General features: G+C 48.3%; 1 protein-coding gene across 1 annotated transcript in view; it reads left to right on the forward strand.

The window, feature by feature from the left end:
- Positions 1 to 8,580: 8,580 nt before the first annotated feature.
- Positions 8,581 to 12,894, forward strand: part of TFCP2L1 (transcription factor CP2 like 1) — a gene marked incomplete at both ends in the record, with an annotated part of 28,376 nt that continues 24,062 nt past the window's right edge. The window contains 2 exons of the mRNA XM_079538746.1: positions 8,581 to 8,642; positions 11,314 to 11,465. Coding sequence (XP_079394872.1) covers positions 8,581 to 8,642; positions 11,314 to 11,465 — 214 coding nt within the window. The remainder of the gene's footprint in view (positions 8,643 to 11,313; positions 11,466 to 12,894) is intronic.

The following is a 12,894-nucleotide window of genomic DNA, read 5'->3' on the forward strand; positions in this document are numbered from 1 at the left end:
GCTGTGATTGCTGCTCTAAATCACTACAGATGGTACAGCAGCACCCCCTGGGCTGGGTCTGGCATTAGCACGCCTGTGACTGGGCAGGAGGACTGGAGGGAAAGCTCACAGCAGTCCTGGCCATGGATGTTCAAAAGGTGTTCCTGATAACTTCACTTGGTAGTGATCTGGAACAGGCGTATAAACACAGGTTTGGATGGTAGTGGCTGGCTAGAAAGCACCAGGAGCAGGGGATAGGGTACACAAGACAAGCATGACTTAGTGGCGCGCTTATCAGCAAATTGTCGAGATCATAGCGCACCTACATGCAGATTTTCAGGGTGGAATAGGCAAAGAAAGAAAGGATGGCCTGCAGCAAAAGACAGCCTACTGCTAGGCTGAGACAAGCCTGAGATCATGGAGGGTGATAGATAAGGGCTGGAATGGAGCCTTAGGGCATTCAGGGAGGAAAGGGCAGTGAGCTGGATCCAATGGCCTACAGCATAAGACAGGATGGGGAGATGAAAGAGGACAGCTGGTGTCAGCCCCAGCCTTCCAGAGCACATCAGGGTGAGCAGAGCATGTCAGCCACAGGAGTCAGGGTGAGGAGTGCGTAGCCACGTCCCTTGTGCTGTGTCACTGTGAGGGATCCTGAGCAGCCCATGGTTGATAAACACTTGTACTGACTGTGAGTATGTGGGTAGAGAGAGCATGAGCGAAAGCAGGCTTGCTTTTAAAATAAAACTCCTCTCCTCCTCCAAAGTCTTATCTTGAGATATACTTCTATCATTGTTACCCAACAGACAAGTGTTTCCTATGCAGATTGCCCTAGGAGTGTGGCTGATGCTCTCTGCCCCTATGCATCTCCTGCTTTCCTGCCTGGCTGTATCTGATCCTCCTCTACTCCAAACTAGGAGACTTGGTATCACTCATGCGTCTTCCACTTAGGCCATCTTTGGATCTTCTGTAAACGTAATGATTTAGACTTTTCTAAGTGCTACTGGTGATGATCACCTCTCAGCTGATGGCTCTGCAGCATAAGTCTGTGTGTTACACGCAGCATTGCTCCTATGCTCTGGTATTTTCCCAGCACTTAGACCAGAAGTGAAGTCTCTTATAAAAGTACATTGCATCAGTGCTATGACTCTGGGCGGTTGGAATTACAATCTCATTTTAAAAATGCTTTTGGTTAAACCTGATTTGTTGTCCTGTGATTCAAAACCGATTTCTCTGCCTCTGCTATAGCATCATTTAAGTCCTATATCAGCTATTCCCATCTAGCTTCCTCCTATTCCTCTTTTGTAAATATTATTGCAATGTATTTTCTTCTGGAATTCCCCACAGGTTCTGTGTCATCCAGAAGGCAATCACCAGCAATGCGGGGCGTTCATCGGCACATCGCTGCATAACTCTGCCAGATCAGAAAGGTGCAATCTTACTCTCTTCTAAGGGTAGAAGGTACTCGAAGCCCAGACTTAAAACCATTCGAGTATTTGAAGAAAAAAACCGTGGGTGATATAGACACAACCAAAATGCTGGGCACTCCAAAAAAGTGGAGAACAGCTATGAAAACTGGACACAAATCTGACCTTTCGACACTGCCAAATACATACTGTCACTTGGGGTTTGTTCTATTTATTCATGAGAAAGATGACGGCACTCTCTCACGTAATAATCTCCATGACTGCTGCTGCTCACACCAGGTGTTCTGGACAGGACCGCCTGCAGGCTGGGGCAGCTCCCAGCTCACTGTCACCGCCTCTTCTGTTTGTGTTATGGTGAGTTCCTTCTCCAAGAGATGTTTATAAACTGACATCAAGTGTCTTAACCTTGTTTTGATAAATGAAAGCAGATGTTTGGAAGGATTGATCTGATTATCTCCAGTGTTTATAGACAGTGGGATCTCAGTAGCACGGTGCAGGGAGTCCAGAACGCAGCACCCTGCTCTAAACAGATGCTTAAAAAGTGTAGGTTTGCCTTTCTTTAAATCTGGGTGAGATAATCTTATCCTCCCATCTCACACCAATATTTTTTCACATCTCTGATTATTCACTCCACCTACAGTGGTGCAGTCTTTAGAACTACACATTTCTTTTACAGTGGGCAACCTGAACCTATGGCACACTTGAATGTACTTTGCTGCGATCATAGAGCTATGCAGTTGACACCATACAGACAGACATCTAAGAAGTGGCTTACTGTTTCCCGGCCAGGGACAGCCTGGAAGAAATCCATGGTGTGTTTCAGTGTCAGAGGAGGTCCATGTCCTGTAATGAACCACCAAAATTGTTTTATGGGCCAAGTTATGTTATATGACCACATACAGAGGAGGTTGGGTAGTCACCTGTTCTAGAGGATGGGAGAATATCAGGTGATTTGTGCACTAGATGTCTCTTCTTAATCTCAGTTAATTGATCACCAATTCATCTGAGGTGTTTAATAGGTCTGGAGAAGCTGACGGCATATGTGTCTCATTTTTGCCTTTCCTTCCTCAAGCTCAACCTAAATGTTGGTTGATTGACACTTATTGATTAAAGCAGAACACAGGAAAACGTCCTCTGAAATTCTAGGCTTGCCTTTACTGTGAAATAAGGGTACACTTAAGCTCAAAGTCAGTGGTTTCTGCTTGGCACACCCTGCCTTGGTTATATCCTCAGTGTGCCACAATGGAGTTATCAGTACTGAATACTGCGCAGCTGAACTGCTGCTGCCCTGCCTAACTACGCCATGGGGGGGTTCAGCAGCAAGGTGGGGTTTTTCACTATGAAAACAAATAGTAAGCCTTGGTTTGGGGCAGATCTGAGCTTGGATTGCTTGCATCATCTTATCTGAGCGTACTTGTTGTGGTTCATGCCCTCAAACTGCCATCCCACCCCGTTCCTGGAAGTCCTCATGAACACCAGAGGGGAACCTCAGCAATAAGGTGATGTGTATATTGAAGTGATCTGGAATCGATGCTGATTTAACTTAACTGATTTGGGAATAAGAGAACCTTAACCCATAAGCACGCCCGCCCCAGGTTCTGTGGGAACAAGTTAAATTGGTTGCATCTTAGTCAAGCTAATTTCTGCTGATCTCATCAGGGTTACTGCATGGCCAAGATCCACACTGTGTAATATCACATGAACTTCATACAAATGTATTAACCTTCCCCACAGCGTTTGCAGAGATGAGATCTGACACCTTGGGCAGACTGGTGTCTGGGATGTTGGAACGAGAAAGGAACTGAGCGAGCCGACGCACAGACCCAGGAGGTGCCACTGCTCGGACTTCAGAATCGCTGTGCAAACAAAGTAAGAGTCTTAAAATGAGTTTACAAAAAATAAAGGAATAACATGTTGTTAGAATAACTGTATAAATTACTGTCATTGCAAAACTGCTCTTATGGGTGGGTACACCAGCTGGGAATAATCACAGTCGGACTACACATAGGTAAGACATGAAAACCACACTTCCTCTTCCAGTTTATCTTCCTGGTTATAAATTTCTTTCATGAATCATCTAATTAGAGTATTTCTGTATAGAAAACTTCATTTAATGGAAGAGCGCTTTGAAGTGAGGGTCAAATATAATAATAATAATAATGATGCTCATTATTTGCTTGTATTTCGAGTTTTTACAGGTTATAGTATTTGTGAAGGACTGGTGGTCATGTGAACTGTGAGTTATGATTCTGTTATGGCACAAAGTGTCTCCCAATAGCCCCACAGAGGACGTTTTAAGTACATGGAGGGTCTTAATACTTTTCTTTCAAGGAACCAAAACTGTCTGTAAAATGTTTTGGGGGAGATGAAAGGCTCAGTAACGTACTTTTCCAGGCTTAATGCTGCCCTACAACAGATACATGCCCTGGGGTGGAGCATTTCAGATCCTTCTACATGCTCAACTTTGTCTAATTATTGTCCTGGAACTATTTCATATTTGAGGAGTTTACTTTGGAGAGGATGTGTCTGCTTGTTGCTGTTGCTTTGCCAGGTTGAAATTATAATAATGCCTCTCCTCCAGAGTTAAAAATAACCACTTTTCAGATGCTTTTTGCTTACAAGTCTCAATGGGGCAGGAAAGCACATGCAGTAGAGCAAGACCTTTCACAATGAGTCTCCTCAAAAGCTAGGAAGCTACAGAGAGCCCATGTGCCTGGCCATTAGTGGTGTGCTGAACCTGGATATTGCCTTCAGTGGGAACGGGGCAGTAGGGCACATGCAGTAAAACTTGCCTGGAGCACAGTATCCCTTGCGGCTGGGTTTCACACACTTGCTGAAATGTTGGTGGGAAGGAACCTCTGCGTGTCTCTGTCCCAACCTGCACCTTGAAACAAGGCTGGGGTCTGCACTGGATTGAGTCCATTGTGGCTCTGTCTCGTTGAATCTTGAATACCTCCATGAATGGAGATGCCACCACATATCTGGTCACCCATCCCAGTGTTGCACTTACCAGTGAACTGCTGTCAGCTGCTTAAGGTAATCTTAATGCTTTCAAGGTAATCCATGGGTCCTTCTCCACAGGTCCAGCTCCTCAGCCAGCTCTTCCCAGCCCAAACATGGGGCCCATCTAACCCACATCTCTGCTCAACTCCAGGATCTTTCTGTCCTCCTGACATTGTCCAAGTCCTGCTCAGTCCCGCTGGTGCTCACCCCGCCAACCACCTCATCTGCTGTTGTCTGCACATTTGCAGAGGGTGCTTCTGCCTCTTGTGGGTTCCACCACTAGACATCTCCTGGCACCATTTCCTGCACTTTCACACACTCTTCTCTCTGGCAAAGCTGTTTTAAGTGGTCCCTGCTGCAGGCTTCCTCCCTTTCCCTCCCCACTTGTGCTGACACAGCTGTTTGGGGGCAGGCTGGCAAACCAGATTGGTGGGCGGATGTGGGATACATGCAGCCCTCACAGATATTTTTGTCCCGACTGCAGATACTGGGGTTTTTTTGCTGTGAAGCAGAATGACTCTGACAGTAAAGCTGTAAGCAGAGTCAGGCTGCTGTCTGCCCTAGGTGAAGGCGATTCACACCCCTGCGTGGCATCAGGCAGTGACATCCCCTTGCCTTGCCAGCACAGCTCCTGCATCTGCTGGGATGGAGAGAGTGCCAGGGCTGGTAACTGCAGCCTGCAGCTCATAATGACAAAGCCAATGCCAATAAGATGTATAATGAGCGTTTAAAAAGCACTTATTTGTCATCTAATCATCTATCATCCTCATTGTGCAAATATTTCTGTTTCCACAACAAAATGACTTGAAGAGAAATGTTCACCAGGAAGAACAAATTTTTGATCCCGTTGATAAAATCAGGACAGTCAAAATGATGAATGTGACACTGATGAAAGCTTGCAAACAAGCTTTAATTTCTGTGGCAAAGAAAAACCCAACCGCCACCTCATGGGTTCATCAGTGCTCGGTTGTGCCTGGAAATTCAGTGTCAGCTGGAAATTTGATGGTGACCTCTGATAAGTGAGAAAACAGTGAGGGTTTTAATGAATGACTTGAATAAGAAATAAGTCACTCTGTGCGGTATTAATTCTGATATTTGTTTTGCTATTAAGTTCAGTTAGTGGCATTTTCATTGTGTCGTGACGTTTGTGTTGACAAAGCATCAGGGCACATGAGCACCTCTGGGTGTTGGGCATCACCTTGGACACGTGAGGTAGAACAGGGAGGTGGCTGTCATAGCAAGGAGCTGGGAAGCCTTTTGTGAGACTGTCATAAAGATAGAAAAGAATCCTGCTGAGCATTTTGCTCTCCCCTGTAACACATGCCACAGGACTTCATGCATTCCCTCTTCTTTGAGCCAGAATGTATTTTTTTTAGGGAGGGAAGTCTAGTTTGTTTAGGTCTAGAAAATGGGCATGGGGAAAGGGGCCTTTAGTCACAGACTTTGGCAAAGGTGTTTGTACATTTGATAACCTTCCCTGCTAAACTATGCAGTCTGATCTTAGCCTCAGTTTCTTAATGTGCAATGTTTATTCCTTGGCTCTTGCATCTTTGCTGTGAGGTTTAGAAGCACGGGTTATGAAATGTTGATTTCCCATGCGAGTATTTACAGACAGTGGTTGAGTCACCTGTTAATTTTTGGCTGGATAAAACCAAACTGAGCTCCTTGTTTCTTTCCACGTTTTCAAGACCAAATTCATTCTCAGTGAATGAATAAGGCCCTTCCCAACCCAGTGTCCTACATTTGCATTTCTGGTGGTAGCCACTGTCCCAGACTGCAGGCCTGGAAGTGCTGATCAGTAGAAGTCAATGGGAACCCACCTGGGATGGTGGGCTACCAGGAAAAGCCAGCACCTGCCACTGAAAGCTGTCCCAAACTCAAAGGCATGGTGATGATTTTGCCAGCTTTTAGAATGAAAATGGCCATGTAGAAGCTGTTGTTTACTTAAGGCATACAGCCACAGGTAATCCTTACCTTTCTGCAGAGTGGAGGGAAATGACTTCTTTCTCTACCGATGCCCTACTTTGCTCATCTCAATGACTGCTAAAATTTTTGTGTGTAACATCGCAGCTGTTAGAACTGCAGGTTTTCACTCTTTTCTAGTTTCTGGTGCCTTCAGTGTTTTCCAGGAAAAGCAGACCAAGCTACCCAGCCACAGTGCTGACACTTGTCTTGGTTATCTTGCAGAGTGTAGACGTTGCTCCTCCAGGAGTACCCAGAGGAGAAGATGGAAACCTAGGAGCTGACGTACAGAAGCAACACGAAAGGGATCATGCTATTTCTTTCCTTCAGGAGGACATAGCACTTGGGTGTCTCCCCAACAAGCCTCTCCAGGTCTCTGCTGATCACAGCTCCCTGCAGATCATCCAGTCAGACTGTAGCACTAAGGCCTGATCTGGTGGATCAGATGCGGGCAAGAAGATGTGGGCAAGATTTTCCTTTTTACTTTCCCTTGGCAGACACAGGACTGGATTAACTCTTGCCCCATTCCTCAATTCTGTAGCATTGCCTTCCAGGCTCTTCGCCAGGGACAAAACTATTAAGGATGCACACAAACAAAGGTTTGGTCATACAGAGATCCCCAGGACAATGAGGGGAGAGAGAATGCTCTTCCTCTTCAAGTATGATATTATATTAGAACACACAGGCTGTTGCAGAAGCAGATGCTTTGGCCCATACAACAGGAGAGAGTTGGAGTAATCCCTGAATAAATAACCTTGACTAATGCCATAATGAGCTAATTGCAGCTTTTGGAAGCTTTTCAGTACAGGGTAATGTTCAACCTTGATCCTTGAACTCAGTTTATTTTCGGCTTCATGAAAACAAAATTGCTCACCTGACGTAGGATCTCGAGTTAGATTTTCAGAAGCAATTTAAATACTTGTGGTAGAATCCGCAAAGAGAATTGGATGCTTTGTTTCCTTTTAATTTGGTGGGAGAGAAGTGCCCAATTGCTTTTGCAGTTCTGAGCCCTGCAGGGTTCTGACACTCCCGTGCTCACATCCCTTCAGTCTCCTGGCTAAAAGGAAACTGTTGGTTTTTTTTCTTTTCCTTTTGCAGAGGGGAAAAAAGGAGCAGAATGTGCGTCTTCGCTTCAGTCGCGTCAGTGCAAAGTCTTGTCTCAAAGTGCTGAGAAACTGACCTAGTGAAGCAGATAGAGGGCATGAGTGTTTTCTGCTCAGTGCTCAGCTGTGGGGCCTGTAATGACCAATGAAGCAGTAGAACAAACTTTTGGGTGGAAGAACAATAGCACCCTGATATGAAAGTACATATATTGATGCTTGAAGGGTGGGTTTTGCTTGATTTTATTTTATTTTTTAATCAGAAGGCTATGTGCTTAGAGACCTAGCTCCTCTTTATGTCATCTTGATCTAACCATTATGGCTGTGAGATTTCACTGGGTTAGGGCTGTGGCAATGAAAGTGGAAGAGAGTGCTGCGTGCTCCATAGAGGAGCAGAGACATGGGCAGCAGTGTGGTAGATTTGGAGGGAGTACCTGATCACAGGATCAGGAAGGCTGGAAAACACCTCTAAAATCATGCAGTCCAACCCATCCCCACCGCGCCCGCTGCCCACATCCCTCAGTGCCTCCACGGCTCTTGATCACCTCCAAAGATGGTGCAGACAGTGCCTCCGCCACCTCCCCGGGCAGTCTGTGCCAGCACATCACCACTCTTTCAGAGAAAGAACGTTTCCTAATACCCAACCTGACCCTCCTCCGACACAACTTGAGGCCATTCCCTCTCGTCCCATCGCTGTTACGCGGGAGCAGAGGCTGACCCCCCTCGCCACAACCTCCTTCCAGGAGGTTCATACCGTACGACCACTTATCCTAACGCTGGCCTCCAGGGGCTACAAACCACCGTTTGCACAAAAGCCGTCCCAGGGCAGGCAGCACCGCCCCATCCGCACGGAACCACCTGCGCCCCGCGGCGGCGGCGCGGCTGTGCGGGGCGGGCCGGGGGAGGTCCCGGTACTCCGCAGCGCAGCCAACCCGCGCCCGCCGGGGTTGGGCCATAAAAGCGCCGGGAGCCGTCGGGGCCGCGACTGGAGCTGGTGGGAGGTGGTGGTAGCAGTAGGTTGTGAGCCTCGGGGTGGGCAGCCCGGCTGGGACACTTCTCGTCCCCGCTCCCAGCGACCGCGCCGGGCTCCCCCCCTCCCCGCTGTCCCCAAGATGCTGTTTTGGCACACGCAGCCGGAGCACTACAACCAGCACTCGACCGGCAGCTATCTGCGGTGAGTCCCCGCGGGGTAACGCACAGGGATCGGCCCGGGGGAGCCCTTCTCGCTGGGAGCCGCGGGCTCCTTTTTCCCGTCCTTCTCTATTAGCGGGGCTCGGCGGTGCCGCGGCTGCTGCCTGCCCCGCTCGGCGCGGAGCTGCCTCCTTCTTTGGGGACGATGGGCGAGCAGCTCGCAATTTCACTTTCTCGACTCGCCTAAACCAGCTTTTTCCTGCCTCTGCACAGTCGCGTTTAATTAAGTGTTCCTAATTTAAGCTCTAAAGGGCTGCGAAACAATAGTCTGCAACATGTGTAGCACAAACCCGTGTTTCCTCCCCCCAAGAAGACAACAAAGCAGGCAACTTTAGGAGTTTCCTTTCTGCTGGGTGCTTATGAATTGTTTTTTTTATGAATATCTATGGCCGGAGTCTCAGAGGGCGCCGATGGCTGCGGTTGTGCTGAGTTGTGGCACCCTGTGTGCACCCCCAAGGCTGCTGCAGGAGCACACCGAGTCCAGGCAGCACCAGGTTGGACAGCAAGAGGGGGTTCTGCCCCAGAGGGCAGTGGGCATAGGATGGGCTGCCCAGGGTGGTGGGCACAGCCCTGAGCTGCTGGAGCTCAGAGAGTGCTGGAACACCGCTCTCAGGCAGAAGGTGTGGTTATTGGTTGGCCTTGTGTGGAGCCAGGAGTTGGACTTGATGGTCCTTGTGGGTTCCTTCTATTGCGCGGTTCTCTGTGGGTTTGCAGCATCACAGTGTTGGGGGATCATCCTGTCTGGGTCAGGCTTGACCATGCCATTCAGCATACTGAATGAATGTTTGTTGCTGTAGCTACGAGGGTTCTTGAGCTGGGGCTCAAAGCCCTCAACTCACATTGATTGGAATGTTAACTGATGGCTTCAGATGCTTTGGGGAAGGTCAGCTGGGTTAAACACCCAGTTCTCTTGGAGAGTTGTAATTGTGACCAATTCCTGGGAGCCTGTTGAGACGTGCACTTCTAGAGAGAGCCCTCTGCTCTGGGCTGTGCTTCCCAGAGCTGCCCGTGCCCACAGACTGGCTGAGACTGCACCAAGCAAGCTGAAGTTGTGCAGACCCCTTCCCATGGATCATACTTCTGTACAGTCAAAGCCTTTGCAACAGCTGTGTAAGTCCTGATGCACCGTAGCGTTGTGTGTATTTGTAATGACAGTAAGACAGTGCTGCAGAGTAACCCTGTAGATCTTCATTGTCACAGGAACCCTGCATATATCTCACTCTGAGCCCTGCCTCAGACACCTTTCTCCCTTCCCCGGTACATTGTCCAATCCTTGGTTAATGGCAGAACCCTAGTGCTTCAGCATAGAGGTGAACATCGGGAGACTTTGAGGATCTCACCCACCTGCTTTTCTCAAGACTTGGTTTGCAGCCTTGAGCTAAGAGTTGAGCAAATAGTGCCACGTCTTTTATACTTACACCTTAGAGCTTCTTTCAGCCACTTGTTTGCATCTTTTTTCTGTGTTGCGAGCACTTCTGGCAAGGTGAAATGTTTCATAGGGGGTTGATCCAAAGCTGTGGTATCTGTTCAGACATCTTCTGAGGCATTTCTCTCACTTCATTACCATGGTCAATCATCATCACTGAGAGGAAAAAACCCTCTCTATGGCCACAGTTGGGTAAGAGCAAGCAGCGGTCCTCAGTGATGCCAGCAAGTAAGTGGGGCTGGGTGCCTTGGAGTTGGTGGTAGTGCAGAGGGGTGCAGCTAGGGGGGAGAATGGAAACAGAGGGGTATTCCTTTGTCCCCGCTGATAAGCGGAGTGGCATGGTTTGCTCTCTGGTTTTGTTTCTCAACAGGAGCCCCGTGTGTGAGCTGGGTACTTCAGCTCTGTTGCAAACTGCTGCCCCATTTCACTGGTGACCTGGGCAGCCTTCAAGGTTGTGGGTGTTAGGATTGAGTGCAAGGTGGATCATTAACAGAACAGGCAAGGAAAATTTGTAATGGCCTTTCCATAGGGAGCATGCCTGTATGCACGGGCATGCTCCTGAACAGTTCTTATTAGAGCTTCTTGTGTGTGGGAATTCCAGGGGAACAGAACTGCATGCAGCCTCTGCTGGGAATCTTGGGTCTTCATGCATATAGAGGGAATGGACTGGGGGGGGAGGGGGAGGAAAATCTGATTACTTACACTGAATTGTCTCTGTTTTCAGCATAATCTTTCTAATTGGGAAGGATACGGTGTGTTAAGTAGGTGGACGCAACAACCAGAGAAGTTAAAGGTGTGGGAAAGGCTAATGTGGCTCACCAGCATTAGATGTGCGAAGATAAGGATGCTGGTTCCTGGCATCTCTTTGTGCTAATGGTTCTGTTGTGCTCTCAGCATTGCTGACATCTGTTCCGCTTGGGGTTAGCGTGGGCTGGGAGCAGTCTGGCTGCGAGTCAGCATGCAGGTCAGTGCAAACGTCTTGTAAAGGAGTGAGATCTGGGACTGCACCCAGCTCCTTGTGAAGCTGCTGCTGAGCACCTGTGTGCTTCCATGAAAGCAGAAGTTGCCTTGTCACGTTATGGAGGCTAAATTTATTCTTAGCTGTCATAACTCGGTGTTCCTCCGGAGATCATCTCCATTATCTCAGAGCATACAATCAAATCCAGTTTGAGAGCAGAATATTCCACAGAGTCTTTGTAAATAAATGTGTGTGAATTGTCTGTTTCAGAGATGTCCTTGCGCTGCCGATCTTCAAGCAGGAGGAACCACAGCTGTCTCCTGAGAATGAAGCCAAACTGCCTCCCTTTCAGTACGTCCTCTGCACAGCCACATCCCCTGCTGTGAAGCTGCACGAAGAAACCCTGACCTACCTCAACCAAGGTAGGATTTGTACTGCGTGGAGGAGGGCACATACCCTGGGAATGATTCATGAGAGAGAGATTGAATTCCATACTGGTGCATCACTGGGAGGGCAGTGGGAAGGGGGAAAGGGGATGGAGGAAAGGACAGTGTGGCGTGTAAGAGTAAAAAATTAAAGATTCCTCAACTGATACAAAATGATGAAGTACCGTTGATTAATTGTTGACTTAAAACATCATGCATAGTTTCATGTAGCCAGGTACTGGCTCGATCTCCAGCAGTCTGAAATACGGCCTCCTACCTGTGTCTTGAAAGGCCAGGTGAATTCAGCAGGTGGGCAAGCTTTGGACTCGGGGAGGGACCTTGACATTGCAGGCCCTTGAGAGCTACTGGAGGGCATCATTGCTGCAGTGGATGAGATAGCAAGTACCTGTGGGTTTCTCAGTGCTCTCAGCAGAGGATGGTGTTGCTCCCACTGGCTGGGTGATGTGGCTCTGATCTGCTGAGTCCCTGACTTGACAAGGTTATGGGGTTCATAGTAGCAAGGTCCTCCATAACGGACCTCATAGCATAATTTTTATGCGAGGCCCTGAGTTTCCCTGGACGTTTTTTTCCTTTGTCAGAATTTGTGCATACGCATCTGTGGTTGGAGATTGGCTGTCTCTTTGTAGTACCTCCTGCATATGGGTCCCAGAGGGATAAGACATCTCCAGGCACAGACTATGCAAAAACATACTACACTTAATTTCTGCTAGTTTGATAACAAGGGCATTACAATAGCATCAGTCTGAGGGCTGTTTGCCCTGTGTTACTGGTGTCCCCTCTAGGTTCTGAGCACTGCCCCGGCTCCTCAAGCTCTGTGCATTGAATGTGAAGCTCACTTCAGTGTCTCTGTCTGGATTTCTTTCAGTGTTTGTGCAAAACAGAGCCCTGACCCCCTCTTTTCCCCCCCTCCTCCCCCCCTGGGCTCTGACACCCTCCGGGTATGTCTGGCTGTTGGATCTGTTTTGCTGGTAGGCCCAGAGAGCCCTGCTAGAAAGTGCTGCAGGCTTTACCCAAGAAGCTCAGATGCCATGTAGATTGGAGATTGCTTAAGATTTATGACTGTATTCCCGGTTTATCCATTCAAATACAGCAAAATCCCAGCAGGTGACATGGGGCATGTCAAGGGTGAGATGAGCATAGACTGTGTTCTGCTTACTGTTGTGAATATTTGTCTCCTGCTCCATCTTGACACAGTACTGACTTAATTCCTTGACAGGCCACCAGATGCCAGGTATCTTCTGCACCCATCTTCCGTCTCCCAAGGGGGCAGTTGGGGATGTGCCCTGGGGAGTGAGGCTGGACAGTTTAGAGGAACAAAGCAGGGGTGAGACTGGACGAAGCCATGCAGTAGGCAAGAGCTGGGAAGGGGGTTGGGGAAGAACTGTAATGCTATTGCTTTGCCATG

This window comes from Tetrao urogallus (genome assembly GCF_951394365.1).
Source record: "Tetrao urogallus genome assembly, chromosome: 8".
NCBI classification, from domain to species: domain Eukaryota; kingdom Metazoa; phylum Chordata; class Aves; order Galliformes; family Phasianidae; genus Tetrao; species Tetrao urogallus.